Raw genomic sequence first — 19,413 nt, forward strand, 5'->3', positions numbered from 1 at the left:
CCTTACACATTACTTTGTTGGTCAAAATGGAACTGAAGCTTTCTGCCCTGATACAATTGTGATTCAAACATAAGTCACTTACATTTGAAAATTCTGGCAGTAGTGAGCCAGTTTAAAAGGCCATTTCAGTATTCCAAGTTACGATAATATCTGAACTATGATGGTGGGAAGGAAGGGATGGGATGGGGGCCAACACACTGTAGTGGAAGAATCCCAGTAGATTCTAACAACTCCTTGGGTTGGATGAGAAGGAGGAATCCAAAATGACTCCAATGTGTTGTTCCTAAGTGACTAAGAGAATGGTCATATATTCCTTAGTAAGGATGCTTCGTTGAGAAATGAGTTGGGAAATAGTCATATTATGTTTGAGGTTGCAGAGAAATACCCATGTGTAAATATCCGGTATGGTATATTTTAAACTGCAGGTTGTGACCTAGTATTGGGTCTTGAAATTATATGAAAAAGTATTTTTTTTAATGAAAGCAAATAGGAAAGCAAGTGATAATATTGTTTCATGAAATTTGTTTCTTGCATCTTTGTAGGTAGTAAGTTGTCAAATGAATGTTCTAACTGTGGGTTGAGTCAAAATGTTGCAAAACCACTGGTCTTGCCTACCTGGATATTTGGAAAGAGATCGAGGTTGAGGGAAGAGGCTTGGAAGTTATCTGAGCTAAGGTGATCCCTGTGTTTGAAGGGTGTGGAGTCAAAAGAGGGAGGAGCATCATATCTTAGGACATGTTCAGATGTACAGGAGAGATGGAAGAAGGAGCAGGAGAAAGAAGAGTGCGTATAGTGAGTTTTCTTGAGTTTTATAGTGAGTTTTTCTCGGAAGTTAAAATTTTGTTGGAGAGAGAGATTTTAATCAAATGTTACATACTAGGGTTTGATTAAAATCCTGTAAGTGCTACAACATTATGGAACACAGTACTTTTAGTGTATCCAAAGAAATTTGATTCAGTCTAGGATGACGAGAAGCCTTTCTCTAGGAGGCATTTGACCTCAGATCTGGAGGATCAGTAGGAATTAAGCAGGTCAAGGAAGAGATAGCATCCAGTGAGGGGGAGGAATGCATTTAAGGTGACAGAAGATGGACATGGATGGAGGCCACAGAGGTGTGAGGGGGGACTGTAGAGATAGGCAGGAACTAGACCATGCAGAACCTTACAGGCCACTCTAGAGACCATGTTGAGCCTTTACCCAAAGATCCACAAGAGGCTACTGAAAGATTTTAATAATGGGGGAAGGGAATGAGATAATCAGATTTGCATTTTGAATCAGTCACTCCGTAGTGTGGAGAAAGAATCCATAGAGGAAGAATGAGTTGAGGAGGCTAGCCCAGAAACTATTGCAGAAGTCTAGATGGGCAAAATTGTTGCTAGGATTAGGGTGGTAGCAGCTGAGATTTAATAAAGGTGTAAAATTGGCAAGATTTGCTGAAGGACTGGAAATCAATTGAAGGTGGAGGGGTGTATGTACCCCTAAGAGTTTGCATTGCATAATAGATGGACAACAGGGCCACTCACCAATAGGGCACATAAGAAGTAGGACCAGGTGGTTTTGCTTTGAGTTTTGTTTTGCTTGGGGCGAAAATGATATGATAGGTGGGCATCGTGTGTTTTGTTTGTCCATGGGTTTAGTGTCTTGAAGTATTCAAGCAGAGATGCTTCAGAAGGCAGTTAAAAAACCAAGAGGAGCTTTTTATTCATTTAGGGAACTAATTAAAGTTGTGTGTATTTATGTTACAATCACACAACTCCCTGCAACCGGACCATGCATGTACCAAGTTCACACCAGCATGCTAAGGTCATACCAACATGCTAAGTTCATACAGGCTTCATAAATCTCTAACCCTGGGCTGAAGAAAAGCAGCTGGGAGACATCTGGGTGTTTGCAGATGATAACTGCCGACTCCATCTTTGTCCTATTTGTATCTTTCTAATCACATTGACGTTTTAAATTATGTAATCGTATTTATTTGCTTGACTGACTCTCCTACTAAATTCCACTAGGCAGAAGTGTGTTTGTTTCATCTCCTAGTACATCTTCAGAGGCAGTCAAAAGGCCTGGCACATAACATGTCTTTAAAGATAGTAGTGGGAATGGATAAATGAGGTAATCAACCAGTGCACCAGTCAGCCAGCCAAAGATGTAGAAATAAAATGAGGAGACTGGTGTTCTGGATGCCAGTGGGGCAGAGGAGGCTCTAATAAGGAAGGAGCGATCAGAAGTCTGGATTACATCTAAGTCCATATAAAATGCGTCAAAGCCACTGAGAGCTGTAGATTGGTAGCAGCTTAAGCCAGGCTGAAGTGTGTTGAGGAGTGAAGACAATTCCCCCAACTAAACTGAAGCCAGACCCCGGGCTTTATGTTACAATACACACAGTCCCCCGCAACCAGACCATGCATGTGCCAGGTTCATACCAGCATGCTAAGTTCATACAGGCATCATAAATCTCTAACCCTCCAGCCCCAAGCTTCAGGACTCTGTTGTTGTCCAGCATTAGGCAGCCAGACAGATTTAAACAGCCTAGAAACTGCTCATCATTGCAGAGTGTCAGCCCTGTATTGATTCCTCTATTCACTTCTCTCAAATTGTATTTTATGGAATTAATAAGTGACCTGCACTGGAACAAAGTTTCCTAATTAAGTAAGTTTGGGAAATGCAGGGATAAACCCATTTATGTGGATGTCGTTCCTGCAGGACTTCTTGGGCCTCCTGACGTGAGGTGGCATCTGTAGCCCTGTGCCCCGCACAGAAGCCAGAGTCCTCCTGCCTGCACCTTGGGGCAGCCTCATTCTCCCAAACCATTCTTTTCACCCTGTTTCTCATTTTAAAATATACAGGATAACTGTGAGTGGTGGTAGCCTCTTTCCTGAGAAGACTGAGTTCCTGGAGGGGAGTGACCTTCCCTGCCCCATGTTGGCATGTGTTCTCTGCCCACACATAGAAGCCTTTTTTCATTTAGTCAGCAAACGCACTTGGGGCTGTGCTAGGTACTGGGGATGAAAGACAGAACCTGCTGGCAGGTCGCTGTGCGCCCACCCTCGAGTCTTTCAAGCCTAGAGTGACCTCTCGATTCCTCAGCACGCAGCTGACAGGGCACTCCCTGCTTCTGGCCTCCTCCTTGGCCATTTGTCCTGTTTTCCTTCCAGCTCCAGCCACTCTGGCCTCCTGACTTACTGTGCCTCCAACCTGAACTGCTTCTGCCCCGGGGCCCTGTGCTGGCTGTTCCATCGGGCCTGGAGCCCTCCTTCCTCACCTGCTGTCTCCGCAGAGGCTCCCCCCTCCCGCGCCTCTAGAGTCATGCCGCATCCCTCACTCTCATGGAGCCACTCACCTCCCTTTCCCTGCTTCATTTTCCTTCATAGCAGGGAGCACTCCCTGTGGATGCTGTGTTTGTACTCATTTCCTTGTGTGTTTCTGGCTGTCATATATGAGTGCAGGCTCCATGCAGTCAGGGACTTCACCTGCCTAGCTACCAGCGTAGCAGTGCCTGCACGTAGGAGATGCTTGAGCAGCAGTGAACGAACGCCATCCCGGAGCTCACAGTTCTTTGGAGGATGCAGATAGGTCCACAGGGAAGACCTCACAGTGCAGTTATGACCCCGTAGCAGGCCTGCAGTGGCCCTGCTGATACCCTTGGGCAGGAGCGTGGAAGAATGCTTCCCAGAAGTCACAGCCGAGCAGGAATCCGGGGCTGAGTGGGGTTGGAGCAGGTGAGGAGGAGGGTGCTCTGAGCAGGGGCAGCTCTGCTAGATTCCCCAGGAGGACCTGGACACAACACAGAGGAGTTCATTAAGGCTGCTCACACGGCGCAGTGTGTTTGTTCATCGGAACTGGCCATCTGCCTCTTCTTATTCCTTTGCCATTTTCCAATTAAATTTCTTCAGTCGGGAAAAAAGCTTCCATATATAAGCACCATTATAGGAAATCATTTAAAAGTAGCCATTTCATTGTGGTTGCTATATTTGCAAACCTGCATTAGTAACCCAGAGGTTTCCTTGAGCTGCAGAATTTGCTGCAGTATATTTGCCGATCTCCAAAGATAACAGGGCTAAGTCCAGCCTATTTGCTTCACCAAAAAACACTTTTCTTTTATTTTCACACCCCACCCATCAGAGCTCAGCTGCCCCTTCAGTAGACTAGTTCCTGGACATTGTCTTCTGAGCCTGGAGAAACAATCCAATTAAAAAGTGCTTTGATTCACCTAAGCAGTCAAATAAAGGAGAAAAGTTTCAGCCTCTGTCATATTGCATCTTTTAAAAAAATTACCTCTTTTCAAAAATGGTCACACAGGTGTCCCAGAAAATAAAGGTAATTAAGTGGACAAGGCCAAGGTAGGAGTCATTGCTTAGAATGTTTATGTCCTCCATCCGGCAGAGGCTCGCCATTAAGAGAGGGGCTGGATATACCAGCCAAGACACTTTGCTCACTTACTCTGTGTCAAGCATTTATGCATACCTCATGTTTAATCCTCAACCTCAGAGGATGCCCCGGGGATCTCCTTGTCTGTAAAATCAGGATAGTGAAGTTTAGAGAGGATAAGTCACTTGTCCAAGGCCACACAGCCAGGTTGTTTGGTTGTTGCTGCCTGTGTTTGTATAGATGGCTTTCCTTTGAAAACAGGCCAGTGGTTGATGTCGTGTGCTTACTGCAGTCCTTTGAGGTCTCTAGGGCTGATGGAGGAAGTAGGGAGCAGCTGTGCCGTCACAAGCACCTGGCTTAATAGCGAAGCGTTTGTCATCAGATTTTGTATCCCTTCATATTATAATCGAAACAACACACTTGGACCCAATGATTGTGGGTATTGCAATAGAGCAGAGCACAGATGTGCGCACCCGGGCTCATTGCATCATGCATGTTAGAGCATTTTCGGTGTCCCCTCCTGCTGATCATTTTCCCACCTCTGTTAATGCAACAGCGATGCTTTTTTGAAGCAATTGTTTCCAAAACAAACAAAATCCTTGATTGTATGGGCCTTTGCACAGCCAGTGAAGTGTTCTGCTATTTTGAGATCTCTTCTGATTTGGGGAGAGAAATTTTTATTTTTCTGGAACTTAGCAATATCAAACTATTATACCCTCAGGGTTGAAATATCAAACCATTATACCCTCAGGGTTGAGGTTTATGCCCTTAGGGTTGAAATCTACTCTTATGTTAAATATTGTATACTTAGAATACCTTGCTTGCTGGTATGATCACTTAGATTTTTCCTCTCTATGAGTAGTTTTTGGAGGGCAACCAAGGAAGAATTTACACATGAAACCTGGCTTTTTGGTGCAGTTGTGACTGTGAAATATGTTTAATGCTAAAGCCAGATTTTCCTGGCTTAGTGGCTGATGAGGCTTAATGGCTTCAGGAAAATAATGTTTACAAGTGTTCAGCAGCCACTCAGAGTGAGGAGAGAACATCGGGGCAGGGAAAGGCAGCCCTGCCTCTTCCAAAAGCAGTTTCTGCAGACATGGAGAGAAGTGTTTGCACAGGTAAGGCAGGCTATCTGGAGAATACTCGATTTTTGCTAGAAATGAGGTGGCTAGATAGTCAGTTATCCTCTAGTCCACAGACTGAAAAGGTTAGACTGGACTGAAAGTTGTACCCTAACTAGTTGATGTAACAGGCCAAGCTCTTTGTTACCTTTTTCTTTTCTTTATTTGGGCAGCTCAATTTCTCTGGGGAGGGTCTCAATACGGATCATCCCTGAGCACCAGCTAACAGTTTGAACACTGATTCACTAGAGCACTCTCTGTGACTGTGACTTTGTGTTTTCTCCCAGGAATCGGAGCCTGGTCAAACAAGACCTGTTTGTGAATGGTAGCTGAGCTAAGCGACTGAGGAGAACCCCCTAAAGTCGTTCCAGAACCTTCCTTAGAGTAACCAGGGTTGAGAGCAGGAGAGGTTATTGCTCGACTTTAGTTGGTGTTACTTTGGAATATTTTCCCCAAATTCTGCCATTCCATAACTTTTCAGTTTTCAAAAGAGACTTGCGGTATGAGACGGAAATGGAACGGCATTAATGTATAGCATTTACTCACACAATTCTTGGAATTCATGAACTCCTGTTAATAATATAAACAGTCTGTATTTTCTAAACAGACCATGTCTTCTAATAGAAGGTTGATTTGGTTTTGGTTATTTGAAATTCATGGCATAATTTTTTCTTAAAACCAGCATTATAATAAAGGAGTGTTAGCTTCTGAAACCAGCCTCAGAAAGCCCATGCAATGCGTCATGAAATAACTTTGGGACCTTACTGGTGGTGTTACTGCATCCCCAGCCATCACTGTGAACATTGCTGCTATGAGAAAATATTTTGTAGATCACATTTGGATGCCAGAACCACATCTTCCCTTCCTGGTGGCGGCGTGGAAATCCTCTCACTCTTGTTAGCATGAGGGCCACAGGGCCTGGGGTGAATGCTAATGGAGGACCCACTGTTTGCTCTCAAGGGCTGAAGATAGCCTGGTTGTCTACAGGGCATCTGAAGCTACCACAGGTGACCCAGGCACTAAGAAAGGGCCACTGGGACTGAAGGTTAGTGAGCCTGGGGAAGAGTGGGCAGGGGCGAGGCCTGAGAGCTGGGCTGTGGTCAGTGGTGACAGAGAGCCACCAAGGCACAAAAACGGGGTTGGAATTTATCCTCTAAACACACTTCTAACTATTTCTTCAGGATTACTTCTCAAAGGTATTGAATGATGAAGTATTTTTTTGCATGTTGTCAGTTGCTACCCCCCTCTACCCCAAAGGCTTCCTCCCATCTTCTGCAAAACTGGATATCATTTTTATTTTAAAGCTGCGCCAGTTTAGGTGCTCAGTCATCAAATAAGTAAAATGATTATATGTAGATTTGAACTTTTTTTCACATACGTTTTATCAAAACCTTGCTCTGTAGCAGCCACTGACAGAACTTTAATGCCACCGAGGCTGGAGGTGGATGGCTGGAAGTTATATGGGGTGTAGTGGCAGAGCAGAGCAGGGGATCCTAGTTGGGCACCAAGGCCAGCAGAGGCTCACAGCCCTTGAGGACAGCTTCCTGGAGTTGATGTTAGGTTATCTTCCTCATTACTTCATATTTACGATCAAGTTTGCTGTTTCACAGAAACAAACTGTGTCAGAAATCCAAAGTAGCAACAGTGAAAATGAAAACAAATCTCCAGCTGGTAAGATTTCGCTAAAATAGAAGCCCTGAAAACAGTCTCAGTTGCTTTGAGAAAAGCAACATGGAGATCTATAGAGTCAGAATGTGGTGGGGTGGCGTCTTCTCAGGCCCCTCACCCTGACTTCGAAATAGAACATTTTCCTTGACCCCTTTGCAGGCCTCCTGACAGGGGTGCCTTGCTTACTCAGCTTGCAGCTCTCAGCCCCTTGATGGAGGGGGGAGCATGCAGGTGAGCAGGTGCAGGAGCCAGACCACTCAGCAACTTCTGCAGGGGAGGACCTGCAACCCCCAAAACCCCAGGGGGCATGTGTCACAGTGCTCTTTTAGCTTTGCCATCCATCTGTGGACAGCTTCGGTGTTAAACAGCTCAGTGGGCCTTCTGCCTTTTCATGTGAGGCAGTTGCTCTCTGCCAGTGAGGGCAGAGGCTCAGTGTGACAGCCTTTAGCATCTGCACCCATGTCACCCACGCTTTTGTTTGGCATCCAAGAAAAATCAGGTCACACAAAGAATTGAAAGGTGGTGAATACAGAGAATCTTATTGCCAATAAAAGTGGCTCTCAGCAGGAAAGGGAGCTAGAAGAGGGATGGAATGAGAAGGTGATCTTCCCCTGGATTCTGGCAGTCCCCAGGCAGACTCCACCGAAGCAGTGCTGTCAAGCCATAAGTCTGAAGTCAAGCTGCTGCTCTCCGACATCAAACAGCAGTCTCTGACCTCCAGCAGCTTCTCCTCTTCTCCCTCTCTCTGCTCTCTGCCAGTTGGGTCAGGGTTTTTAAGGATAGAGGACAGGAGGCAAGCAGACCATGGGTGGTTTTGAAAAAGCCAGCATCCCAGTGAGGGGAAAAAAGAATGCATGTTCTCACTTTGGGCCATGATTCTAGGCTTCACGGTGGGGCTTTGCCAGGGACCCTGCCCTTTTCTGCCTGGAATTTCTCTGCCTCCTTTCCCTGTTGACTTGTGCCTGTGTACTCAGTGATCATTTGGATGTGGCCGACACACTTGCAGGAGAGTACTCTTGTTCTGATGGCTGCACTGAGAATTGGTCATCTTGTGGTCTCCATGTTAAATCTCCACTGCAACATATCCAGATGAGGTATGTGTTTTCTCAACTTTTTATTTGAAAAATCTTCAAACTTACAGAAAAGCTAAAACAAACCTCCATAAACCACTCATCTTGATCAACTACTTGTTAACATTTTGCCACATTTTGTTTTTTTCTCTCTTGTTCTCATGTGTTTGTGTATACATTTTTCCTGAGCCATTTAAAATTTGCAGACATCATGATGCTTCACCCCCTAAAGACATATGCATAAACCTCTTAAGAAGGAAACTTTCCTATAATAAACCTGAGAATTTCACCACTGATGCAGCAGTGACAATCCGCAATCCATATTCAAGTTTCCCCAACTGTCCCATTAATGTCCTTGGTTGCTTTTGTTTAGTCCCAGATCTAGTCAAGGCTCATCCATTATATTTAGTTTTCATGTCTTTTGACTCTTTTAATCTAGAACAGATCCTCCCTCCTTCCATTGTGTCTCTTTTGAGATTGCCATTTTGAGGGAGTCAGGTTAGTGGTATCATAGAATGCCCCTCAATCTGATGATCTGATTGTTTTCTTATAAGATTGAAGGTTAGCTTTTTCTCTTTTTTTTTTGCATGAACACATGTGGGTTATGGTCCTCATTACCATGTTGCAGCAGGAGCTTCCTACAGTCAGTTTGTCCATTATAGGGGATGTTGAGGAGTTTTTAAATTACCACAACATTGTTCTCATAAGTCCTCTTGTCTTAAGTAGACAGAGGCAATATGGGACATGAAGCAAAAGGTAACCTCTATGGATATTCTTTCTCCCTTCCTCTCAGACCCTTCCGTCTTCTCTTTGGGGCTCAGCCCTAAAAGCTAACTATTCTGTTTTCTAATTTTCCTATTATTTTGTTCGGTTTGTGTTTGTTCTTCGATGGAATTAAAGAGGGCCCTGCTGCATGCAGGGTACAGAGGACTGCTGAAAAGAAAGCAACAGCCCTCCTGGTTTCAGCCTCAGAGCTATAGCAGAATTGAACTGTTACGTCCCTGGGATATAACATCTTGCCTTTACAGAAAGTCTGCGTTGATGCTGAAAGAATCTGTAGGTTTTTCTTCCCCTTGGAGTTGCTTTACCAGGCATGGTGTGTGCCCAGACAGAACAGAGGGGTGGGTGGTGTGTGCTTGCCCTCGGGAGGTGGCAAGGATATGGTGAATGGCCAGTCCCGCTACAGCCCACATTGTAGCAGGCCAGCAGCTGCTTCTGTTTCTTAGCCTGGTACAATTCTCTGTGGCTTATGTCTCTAACTTCACTGACAGCTTTATAGCTTGGGAATCTTAATTGAAAGCTTTTTGCCTTTGTAGCATGCTGTGATAATGTCATTTGCTATGTCTTAAATTTGATGATACTTGATTAACAAAAACTTGGTACTTTAAAAAGCTGGCTTATAAGAAGTCTTCCATTTCTTTTACATATTCATCTCATCCAGTGTCTATGGAGTACATGTTTCATGCCCAGCGCTGTGAGGTGGGAACACACTGTTGAATGAATGAAATCATCAGCTTTTAGGGCTGAGTGTCAAAGGGCTGGGAAGGCTTCCTAGAAAATGAGATTTCAGGCTGGGTGCGGTGGCTCAAGCCTGTAATCCCAGCACTTTGGGAGGCCGAGGCAGGTGGATCACGAGGTCAAGAGATCGAGACCATCCTGATCTACATGGTGAAACCCCGTCTCTACTAAAAATACAAAAAATTAGCTGGGCATGGTGGCGCGTGCCTGTAATTGCAGCTACTCAGGAGGCTGAGGCAAGAGAATTGCCTGAACCCGGGAGGCGGAGGTGGCGGTGAGCCGAGATCGCGCCATTTCACTCCAGCCTGGGTAACAAGAGCGAAAGTCCGTCTCCAAAAAAAAAAAAAAAGAGAGATTTCAAGGCTGTGTTAGTTCGTTTTTATACTGCTATAAAGAACTACCTGACATTGGGTAATTTATAAAGCAAAGAGGTTTAATTGATTCACATTTCTACAGGCTGTACAGGAAGCATGACTAGAGAGGCCTTGGGAAACTTTTAATTATGGCAGAAGGTGAAGGGGAGGCAAGCACATGGCCGGAGAAGGAGGGAAAAGAGAGAGGGGAGGCGTTACACACTTTCAAACAACCAGGTCTCATGAGGACTCACTCTCACAGAAACGACAAGGGAGAAGTCTGCCCCCATGATCTAGTCACCTCCCAACAAGCCCCTCCTCCAACATTAGGGATTATAATTCAGGATGATTTTTGGGCTGGGACACAAACCCAAATCATATCAAAGTAGCTTAGTAAAGACCCATGATTGGAAGGCTTCCAAACTAGGCAGATACCTAACCTCCAGTGTGAAGCAAGTACCAGTCCCCAGGAAAACGTGCTTTTGGAAGCTGGGACCGTGCTTTGGAGCAGAGTCATTCTGGTAAAGAGGGGACTGCTTGGTTGGAATCAGGTGGATCAGGGGAAGGTTTGTAACGTCTCCCCTGTTGGAGCTGCATTTTTGTTTGAGTTAGGGTTTTAACAGGGCTTGGATTTTTTTTTTTTCTTTTTTATAAAGGAAGCAACTTTTGACACCTGATTCAAAATGAAGCAACTCTGCCATAGTTAATGGTGTCAGCTCTGGGTGTAGGCATAGCTGAGCCTGAGTGAGAAAGAAGAAAATCAGCGTTGCCCACTGGTGTGTGTTTAACTGAGCAAGAAGGCTCGCTAGGCTTCTTAGTTTTCATAGCCGTGAACATCCTCTTACCTCCTTTCCAGATTTCCACAGTACAGTTAAGTTCTCAACAGCATTGATAGGTTCCTGGAACCTGTAACTTTAAACAAAATTATGTGTAACGATACCCTTTTTACCCTAGGCTGATTGATATAAACAAGAGTTAAGTTCCTATAGTGTATTTGTGGTCACAGAAACATTAAATTTCTATAGAGAGACCCAAAGCACTATTAATACTAAATGTGCTATATGTACATTTAGGGCAGATTAATAAATATAAGATAATTATTTAACCCCCTTATTCCAGGTCAGTGTCCCAGGTGCTGAGGCCTGTCCCAGCAGCTCAGGGTGCTGGATGGGAACTCACCCTGGCCAGGCGCTATCCCATTGCAGGGAACACACGTTCATTCTCTCTCTCTGTCTCTCTCTGGCTGAGACGATTTAGACATATACCAATGAAGCTAACATGCAGAGCTTTGGGGCGTAGGGGAAACTGGAGTACCCAAATATAAACCACACAGCCACAGGGACAGGCCAACGTGCAAACTGCACACAGGCAGTGGCCCCAGCCGGGAATCCATTTCTCCCCCTCATCTATGTTATAATGAGACAATGTGCAACAAAATGTTATTTGAGGACCTGGCATATGTGGGTCTTTCCCCAAAGAGCAACATAAAAACCCAAGACCCCTGGTTCTCATTAGAACAATATAACCTGAGTGTGTATTCTTGAGCTCTTATCAGGAGGCCAACTGAGGAAAATTGCATTAGAAAAGAGAAGGTGGGCAGAGTGGGGGAGCACCGTGGGGTGGGCGTGCTGCGTCTGGGGATCAGTGGCTTCCCCTCCGCAGATGGCTGTGGTGTGAGAAGCTGGGCCCAGCATTGCCTGATCTTCTCATTTTACAAGAATAGCCATAAATTCTAATGATTTTTAAATGTTGACAATTAACTCAAAAACTACTTTAAAAATTACAAAGTTCATGCCAGACACCACAGCCCCACCCCATATGCAAATACATCTTTGGCCGCAAATGGCTGGTTTGCGTCTGCTGGTGAAAGGGAGAGGTCCATTCCGTCCAGTCTTCTGGGTCCTGTTCCGTCTTATCAGGCAACTCTGAAGACTGAGTGCCAAGATTATGTCAGCCTAGCACTCCCCAGAGTTCCCTTACCTTGTAATTTGAATGGTCTACAACTTTAATTTTAGTATAAGAAGAAACCATATTGAAATCTGTGTATGTGTGAAGCTGGCTGAGGAGACTGCCATCACATCCCTTCACAGCACGCATGAAGTACCGTGTACCTAAATCCTTCTAGCGTCTGTTGCCAAAAACATATTGTCTCCCTTGTGAAGCTAGAATCCTTCTTCCTTTCTGTCAGGAGATGATTCACATTTGCTCTGGCTGCCAGGAAGCTCATGGCTAGCTGGGGGAGTCAGCCCTCAGCTATGTCAGCCTCTGATTGCTCACAGCCTTGCCCTGATCCAGTTGCCGTGTTTTTCCCTTATTTGTGGTTGCCTGTGATAAGGAACCTCAAATTCTTCTTTGGAAAGAGCACAGTACAGATAAAAGAATGTGTATTTGCTACCAAAGGCCTCCTCTCTGTCCCCTGGACATAGAACAGTTTCCTTTTATGCAGAAAGCACAGCGCAGGTGGCTCACGCCTGTAATCCCAGCCACTTGGGAAGCTGAGGTGGGAGAATTGATTGAGTCCAGGAGTTCAGTACCAGCCTGGGCAATGTAATGAGACCATCTCGGGAAAAAAAAAATAATAATTTTTAAAATAAAAAAATTAAATACAGCAGAGGCTGAGGGAGAACCCCAGTGGCCTGCCTCAGTGCTGCCCTTCATGGAGTCGCAGGCAGGGGCCACGGCAGGGGGCCAGGGTTTGTCTAAAGAGTACATTCCGCCTTCTTGTCCAAAGACTTCCCCTAGCTCGCTCTTCCTTCTCCTGCTCTCCAACCCACAGGGGAAAAAGTTTTTTGAATTGAATTACAGTACCTCAAATCCTTTCTGAATGTACTGCCACTCTTGAAGGTTACTGTTTTCCATTTCATAGATGCCTATTTGCTTTTATCTCCTCATTTACTCACTGAAATACATGTATTATATCATTTTTATTGTGGTAACATAAACATGAAATTTACCATGGCAGTCATTTCTAAGTGTACAGTTCAGTGGCATTCACAGAGTTGATATGACCATCACCACCACCTGTTTGCAGGACATTTCCATGCCAACATAAACTCTGTACCCATTAAACAATAACTCCCTATTCTCCCATCCCCCCCACCTGGTAAAGTCTGTCTCCTGTCTGTGCATTTGCCTGTTCTAGATACTTTGTATTCGTGAAAATATTTGTCATGTTGTATCTGGTTTATTCTAATTAGTATAATGTTTTCAAAGTTCATCCATGTTGTAGCATGTAAACGAAGTTTCTTTCTTTTTTAAGGCTGAATAACATGACATTGTATTAAGAGACCACATTTTGCTCCTTCATCTGTCGGTGGACCCCTGGGCTATTTCCACCTTTTGCCATCGTGAATAATGCTGCAGTGAATATTGGAGTACAGTTGAGTCACTGCTTTTCATTGTTTTAGTTAAACATAGAATTACCATATTATACAGCAACTCTACTCCTGTACTTAGGACCTACTGTGGCACCTCATGCCACAGACTCTGAAAGACAGTTCTGTCCTGTCTGGAGCCTTGTGGATGCTGGGGGTGAGTGGTGATGGGTGTACTCATCCTCGTCCTCCCATGAGACTCCAAACAGGGAAAAATAGCAATGGACAGCTTGTCCAATAGCAATAGCCAAGTGCCAACTTGTCACTGATGGGCCTGTGTGAAGACACAGTACAGAGCTCCACAGCACAAACTGGACTTTGTGGGGTTTATCACCCCATCTGTATTTTTATACATTCAGCTCCCTCTGACCAAAGAAAGCATGTATTAGCCCTCCTTAGTTTGAAGGGCAGATTCTCTTTAAAATCTGTGCATCAATTTAAATAACCCCACATCTTGCCAACTCTCTGTCTTGTGTCTGCTCTGTTTTTTTTTGGAGATGGAGTCTCATTCTGTTCCCCCAGGCTATAGGGCAATGGCACGATCTCGGCTCACTGTAGCCTCTGCCTCCTGGGTTCAAGCAATTCTCCTACCTCAGCCTCCTGTGTAGCTGGGACTATAGGCGTGCACCACCATGCCCAGCTAACTTTTGTAGTTTTAGTAGAGATGGGGTTTCACCATGTTGGTCAGGCTGGTCTCGAACTCCTAACCTCATGATCCGCCTGCCTCGGCCTCCCAGAGTGTTGGGATTACAGGCATGAGCCCCCGTGCCTGGCTACTTTCCTTTCTTTTTCTATCTATCTATCTATCTATCTATCTATCTATTTATTTTTGAGATGGAGTGTTGCATCTTGCTCTATCGCCCAGGCTGGAGTGAAATTTCAGCTCACTACAGTCTCTGCCTCCCGGGTCCAAGCTATTTTCCTGCCTCAGCTTCCCCGGTAACTGGGATTACAGGTGTGTGCCACCATACCCGGCTAGTTTTTCTAATTTTAGTAAAGACAGGGTTTCACAATATTGCCCAGGCTGGTTTTGAACTCCTGATCTCAGGTGATCCACCCGCCTCAGCCTTCCAAAGTGCTGAGTTTACAGGCATAAGCCACAGTGTCTGGCCCCTGGTTACTTTCCTTACAGTAGTGATGGGCAGCTGAGAGGTGGGGCAGTGGCTTTGTACAACTGGGAGTCTCTCACAGTTAAAGTTGGCCTCTTACTCATCTTCTCCCTCTGCTTCTGGCCTGAGTCCAGGGCTCGGCAACTGGCCAATTAAAGTATGAGAAAGAAATACTGGTCACATCCCTAGCCCCCGCTCCTGCTCCCTATAACCCTGCACCCTCAGGAAGCGTCTGTTACCACCCCTCCAGCCCTGCTGTGAGAACCCCTCTGCAGACATGTGCAGTGTGATTATTGCATCTGGTGGACTTGCACTAGGGAAATCGGCACAGAATGACTATTTCATGAGTAACTCACTCATGAGTGCTTAATGCACATGGTAGTGTGTTCACACCAGCTCTGGAGACCAGGAGACTGGCACCAGAGGGCACACGGTCATTCAGAGGCTGGTAGTGTGGTCCTGAGGAGTGCTGCTCCTCACTTGGGTCCTTTGCCTCCAGTTGGTGGTGTCCACCTGCCTCCATCTTCAGAGGGTCTCTGCAGTGATGAGTGTCCTAGTTCTTAGCTCAGGTCCAGGTTCATATCAAGGAACAAAAGAACTGAGGTAGAGAGTTGGAGACTAGACTGGCCAACGTGGTGAAACCCTGTCTCTACTAAAAATACAAAAATTAGCTAGGTGTGGTGGCGTGCACCTGTAATCCCAGCTACTTGGGAGGCTGCAATAGAATCTCTTGAACCCAGGAGGCAGAGGTTGCAGTGAACTGAGACTGTACCTCTGCACTCCAGCCTGGGAGACAGAGTGAGACTCCAAATCAAAAAAAGAAAAAGAAAAACTTGCTGCAATTGACAGTCTGTTTCTGGCCTTCTTGTCTCTTAAATAAATGGTGATGTGTTTCTTTTTGCTCATTTAAAAAAATAATATTTGATCGCCAACACTATTCTGTTTTGGAGATACAATAATGAGGCAGATCAAAGTCCCTTCTTTCCTGGAGCTTATGTTTTAATAGAGGAGAAAAACCAAACATGTAAGTTAGATCAGATAGCGATAATTGCCATGAAAACAAAATAGGATAAGAAGATAGGGACCGGGCAAGGAAGGAGGTGAAACTCTGCGCTTTAGATAGGGAAGAGCTTGTTGGGGAGGTAGTATTTAAGCTGAGAGCTGAATGATATTTAGAAATTTGGTTGGCCAGGCATGGTGGCACATGCCCGTAATCTCAGCACTTTGGAAGCCTTCGGCAGGAGGATCACTTGAGGCCAAAAGTTTGAGACCAGTTTGGGCAACATAGGCCCTCTCTCTACACAAAAATAAAAACATGAGCTGGGTGTGGTGATGTGTGCCTGGAGTCCTACTTACTTGGGAGGCTGAGGTGGGAGGCTAGGTCGAGCCCAAGAGTTTGAAGCTTTAGTGAGCTAGGATTGCACCTCTGCACTCCAGCCTGAGTGACAGACCAACACCCTGTCTCTAAAAGGTTGTGTTTCTTTTTAATTAAAATTTTAAAAAATCAGTCTAGACAAAGGAAACAGCAAAAGAAAAGGAATCCATGGAGCAGACAGGAGTTTGACATGTTCCAGGAGAGAACAGAAGACCAGGAGTGTGAATGGAGCATCATGAACAAGGGGAAGATTGACTGGTGAGGCAAGGTCAGATGGGTGGTTCTCACTCTGACTGCATGTTAGAATTACCTGAGGAACCTCAAGTTTCCATTGTGCAAGCCCCACTCCCAGAGATTGTGAATCTAATTGGTCTGGGGTGGGGCCTGGGCATGCATAGTTTATAAAAGCTCCCCAGGGAATTCCATGGTGCAGCGTGAACGGAGCACAGCAGTCTTGATCATGCAGAGTTTTACAGACTCTGGTAAGGAGTTGGGACTTTAGATGAATGATCATGGGAAGCCATTGGACAGTTTGGGCTAAGAAAGTAACTTGTTCTGAACTGTGCTTTTAGGAGGCTCACTTTGGTGACCACGTGGAGAGTGGAGGTGGGAGATTGTTAGAGTGGCTCAGTCGAGAGAGAATGACGGCTTAGAGCAGGGTGGTGTCAGTGGAGATGGTAGGAAGAGGTCAGTTTGAGGATAAGTTTTGGAGGTTGTGGTCACAAGATGAATTGGATTTAGAATGTCAGGCAAAGGCATAGAAGGTTGCCTCAGAGCTAACCTGAGTAACCAGGTGGATAGAGGTGCCATTCATGGAGATGGGAGAGATCGGGAAGGAACAGATTTGAGAATAGGTGGAGTAGTTGTGTGTACTGGTTGGAGTGAAAGCCTTAGGCTGGTGTCTCTAGATTTAGGTAATTTACAGATACAGGCAACCAGATGAGGTTGACTAAAATATTCTGAGAAGTCCTGTTCCTGTTATGCCAAGAGTTTTCTTGAAGTCTTCCAAAGGTAAGTCCCAAAAGCAGTCGACCATGTTAGTACATGGAAGCTGCGGTGAGAAGCATGCAGGAGAGAAGAAGGAACTGGAAGACACTGAGTGACTTTCATGCAGAGTCAGGCTGGATGTAGGGGAAGGATGTACTCTGAAGGACTGTATATGGTCAGTCAGCATCGGCCTTGCAGCAATAACTGAATGACATGGCGATATACAGAATCCAAAAAAGTGGGTTGCAAAATTCATATTTGACTTTAAGGGAAGTTTTTTTCCCCAGTAAAACTGTTTTCTAAGATACATCTAGGTCACATAATAATTATTTTTTACTTCTCTGACCAGGCCCTGCATGTCCAGCAGTTCAAAGCAACCCAGGTTTTTAAGTCAAAATCAAATTATTAGCATTGGTTACCTTAGGTGGAGAACAAGATGGAATTAGTTAGAACAGTTTGGTTTTTTTCCCCTGATGAAAGAACGTGGATTAAATCGCAAAGGTGGAGCGTATTGGCTCTGTCATAGAAAAGTCCTGTTTCCAGGCTCATTGAGAGCAAGGACTGTCTCTTGCACAGTTTCTGTTTTTCAAAATACCTAGTGTCTCTGCTCGTTCTGAGAGTTTTTCTTATATTTAGTGAAGTTTCGGGATTTTTCCACAGTTAGTGCTTGTCAGAGCGACTGAGCACACAGGTTGACCAGAAGGCTCCGTTAGTACCAACAACCTCTTCTAGACATTTCTTTTTTTTTTTTTTTTTTTTTTTTTTGAGACGGAGTTTCGCTCTTGTTACCCAGGTTGGAGTGCAATGGCGCGATCTCGGCTCACCGCAACCTCCGCCTCCTGGGTTCAGGCAATTCTCCTGCCTCAGCCTCCTGAGTAGCTGGGACTACAGGCACGTGCCACCATGCCCAGCTAATTTTTTGTATTTTTAGTAGAGACGGGGTTTCACCATGTTGACCAGGATGGTCTCGATCTCTTGACCTCGTGATCCACCTGCCTCGGCCTCCCAAAGTGCTGCGATTACAGGCTTGAGCCACCGCGCCTGGCCGATATTTCTTTGTTCTTACTAAAGAAACTCAAGATGTGGCTGCTTTGAGTAAAAGACAAGAAAATTCAGAAAATGACCATCATCTGAAACTCCTTAATTAAAAGAGCTTTGTATTGGCTCCACGCCTCAGAGGCTGTGCCTGTGAGGTTAGGTTGGCTGGTGGTGAACTCTGAAATGTCATGCTCCATTGCCATCCCATTACCTGAATGGGTCCCTCATGATAAGCAAAACAGAGCGTTTGTTGCCCTGCCTAATGCATTTTGTCTTCATTCACTCGCAGACAACTGCAGCGACCTGAACTCCGAACTGCAGAGGGTGCTGACAGGGCTGGAGAATGTCGTCTGCGGCAGGAAGAAGAGCAGCTGCAGCCTCTCCGTGGCCGAGGTGGACAGGCACATCGAGCAGCTCACCACGGCCAGCGAGCACTGCGACCTGGCGATTAAGGTAGACCACCCTCACCCTTGGTGAGGCCCTTGGAGGTTCTGTAAGGGAAATGGTCCAGTCCTTCTCTTGAAGTGCAGTTTTCACATGCTTGTTAGGGATGAATGTTTCCATAACAGCCATACTATAGATGGGGCCATGGTGTAGGGGGCCCTGTAAATTCTGGTTGGGCTGAATTACTTCAGAAAAAGTCATGATGTCAGCAGTCAGTTTCACTGGCTTTGCAGCAGAAAGGACAATTGACTTGGAAACCATTCGACTGCTAGAATTGAACCATGTTATTTTAGTGTGGTTCATCACAGAGCACTCTTAAGTTGCGCATTTAGCCTGGAAGGTTTATTAAAGCTATAAGGCCTCTAGAATATCATTTCAGGAGTCATCAATTCATGGTGCTAACAGGGAGGAAGGTTCAGGCCTGACTGAGTCATCTATCCCCAGCACACTGGAGCCGGGTCTCAGCCACGCCTGTAACGTGTTTTCTTCTTGCTGTTTGAGGAGGTGAGAAGAATTTGTTGCATCCACAAACTCATTGTGAATGATGGGAAAGTCAAGGCTTATTGAATTCAGAAAAAATCGTATCTTTATATTCCTTTGGCATAACTTAGTGGCCTGGGCATAGCAATTCAAATTTAAAAGTCTCAGAGTAGCCCATGCAAAGAGAAAATGCAGGCCCAAGTTTCTATCAGTCGGAATTCTGGCTTGCACGAAAGAACTGTCGCGTCACAAGGTAAACTGTGATGCATGTTTGTAACACTGCCGGCTTTCCATCTTTCTTCATCTCAGTTGCAAATATGTAGTTGATGTGGTTCAGGGCAGGGAGAAGCAGTTCCTGGTGTTTTTTTTTATCTGGAATCTCCTGGACCCTGTATTTGATTGTAATGACAACTTAGATCTAGCCCCAGCCTCAGGGTTGAGAGGGAAGGAGGAGGCCAAGGACCTCTACCAACCATCTAGGGACAAAGCACAGGGTCTGGAGCAGAGC

The 19,413-nt window shown here is 45.3% G+C and overlaps 1 protein-coding gene across 3 annotated transcripts in view; it reads left to right on the forward strand.

Annotated features, from left to right (window-relative positions):
• Nucleotides 1-19,413, forward strand: part of MCC (MCC regulator of WNT signaling pathway) — a 445,857-nt gene that overhangs the window by 351,335 nt on the left and 75,109 nt on the right. For all 3 annotated transcript variants that reach the window (XM_074382537.1, XM_003920691.4, XM_074382539.1), the window contains one exon: nt 18,271-18,434. In XM_074382537.1, the coding sequence (XP_074238638.1) occupies nt 18,271-18,434 (164 nt within the window). The remainder of the gene's footprint in view (nt 1-18,270; nt 18,435-19,413) is intronic.

The sequence above is a fragment of the Saimiri boliviensis genome, chromosome 1, assembly GCF_048565385.1.
Source record: "Saimiri boliviensis isolate mSaiBol1 chromosome 1, mSaiBol1.pri, whole genome shotgun sequence".
Lineage (NCBI taxonomy): Eukaryota > Metazoa > Chordata > Mammalia > Primates > Cebidae > Saimiri > Saimiri boliviensis.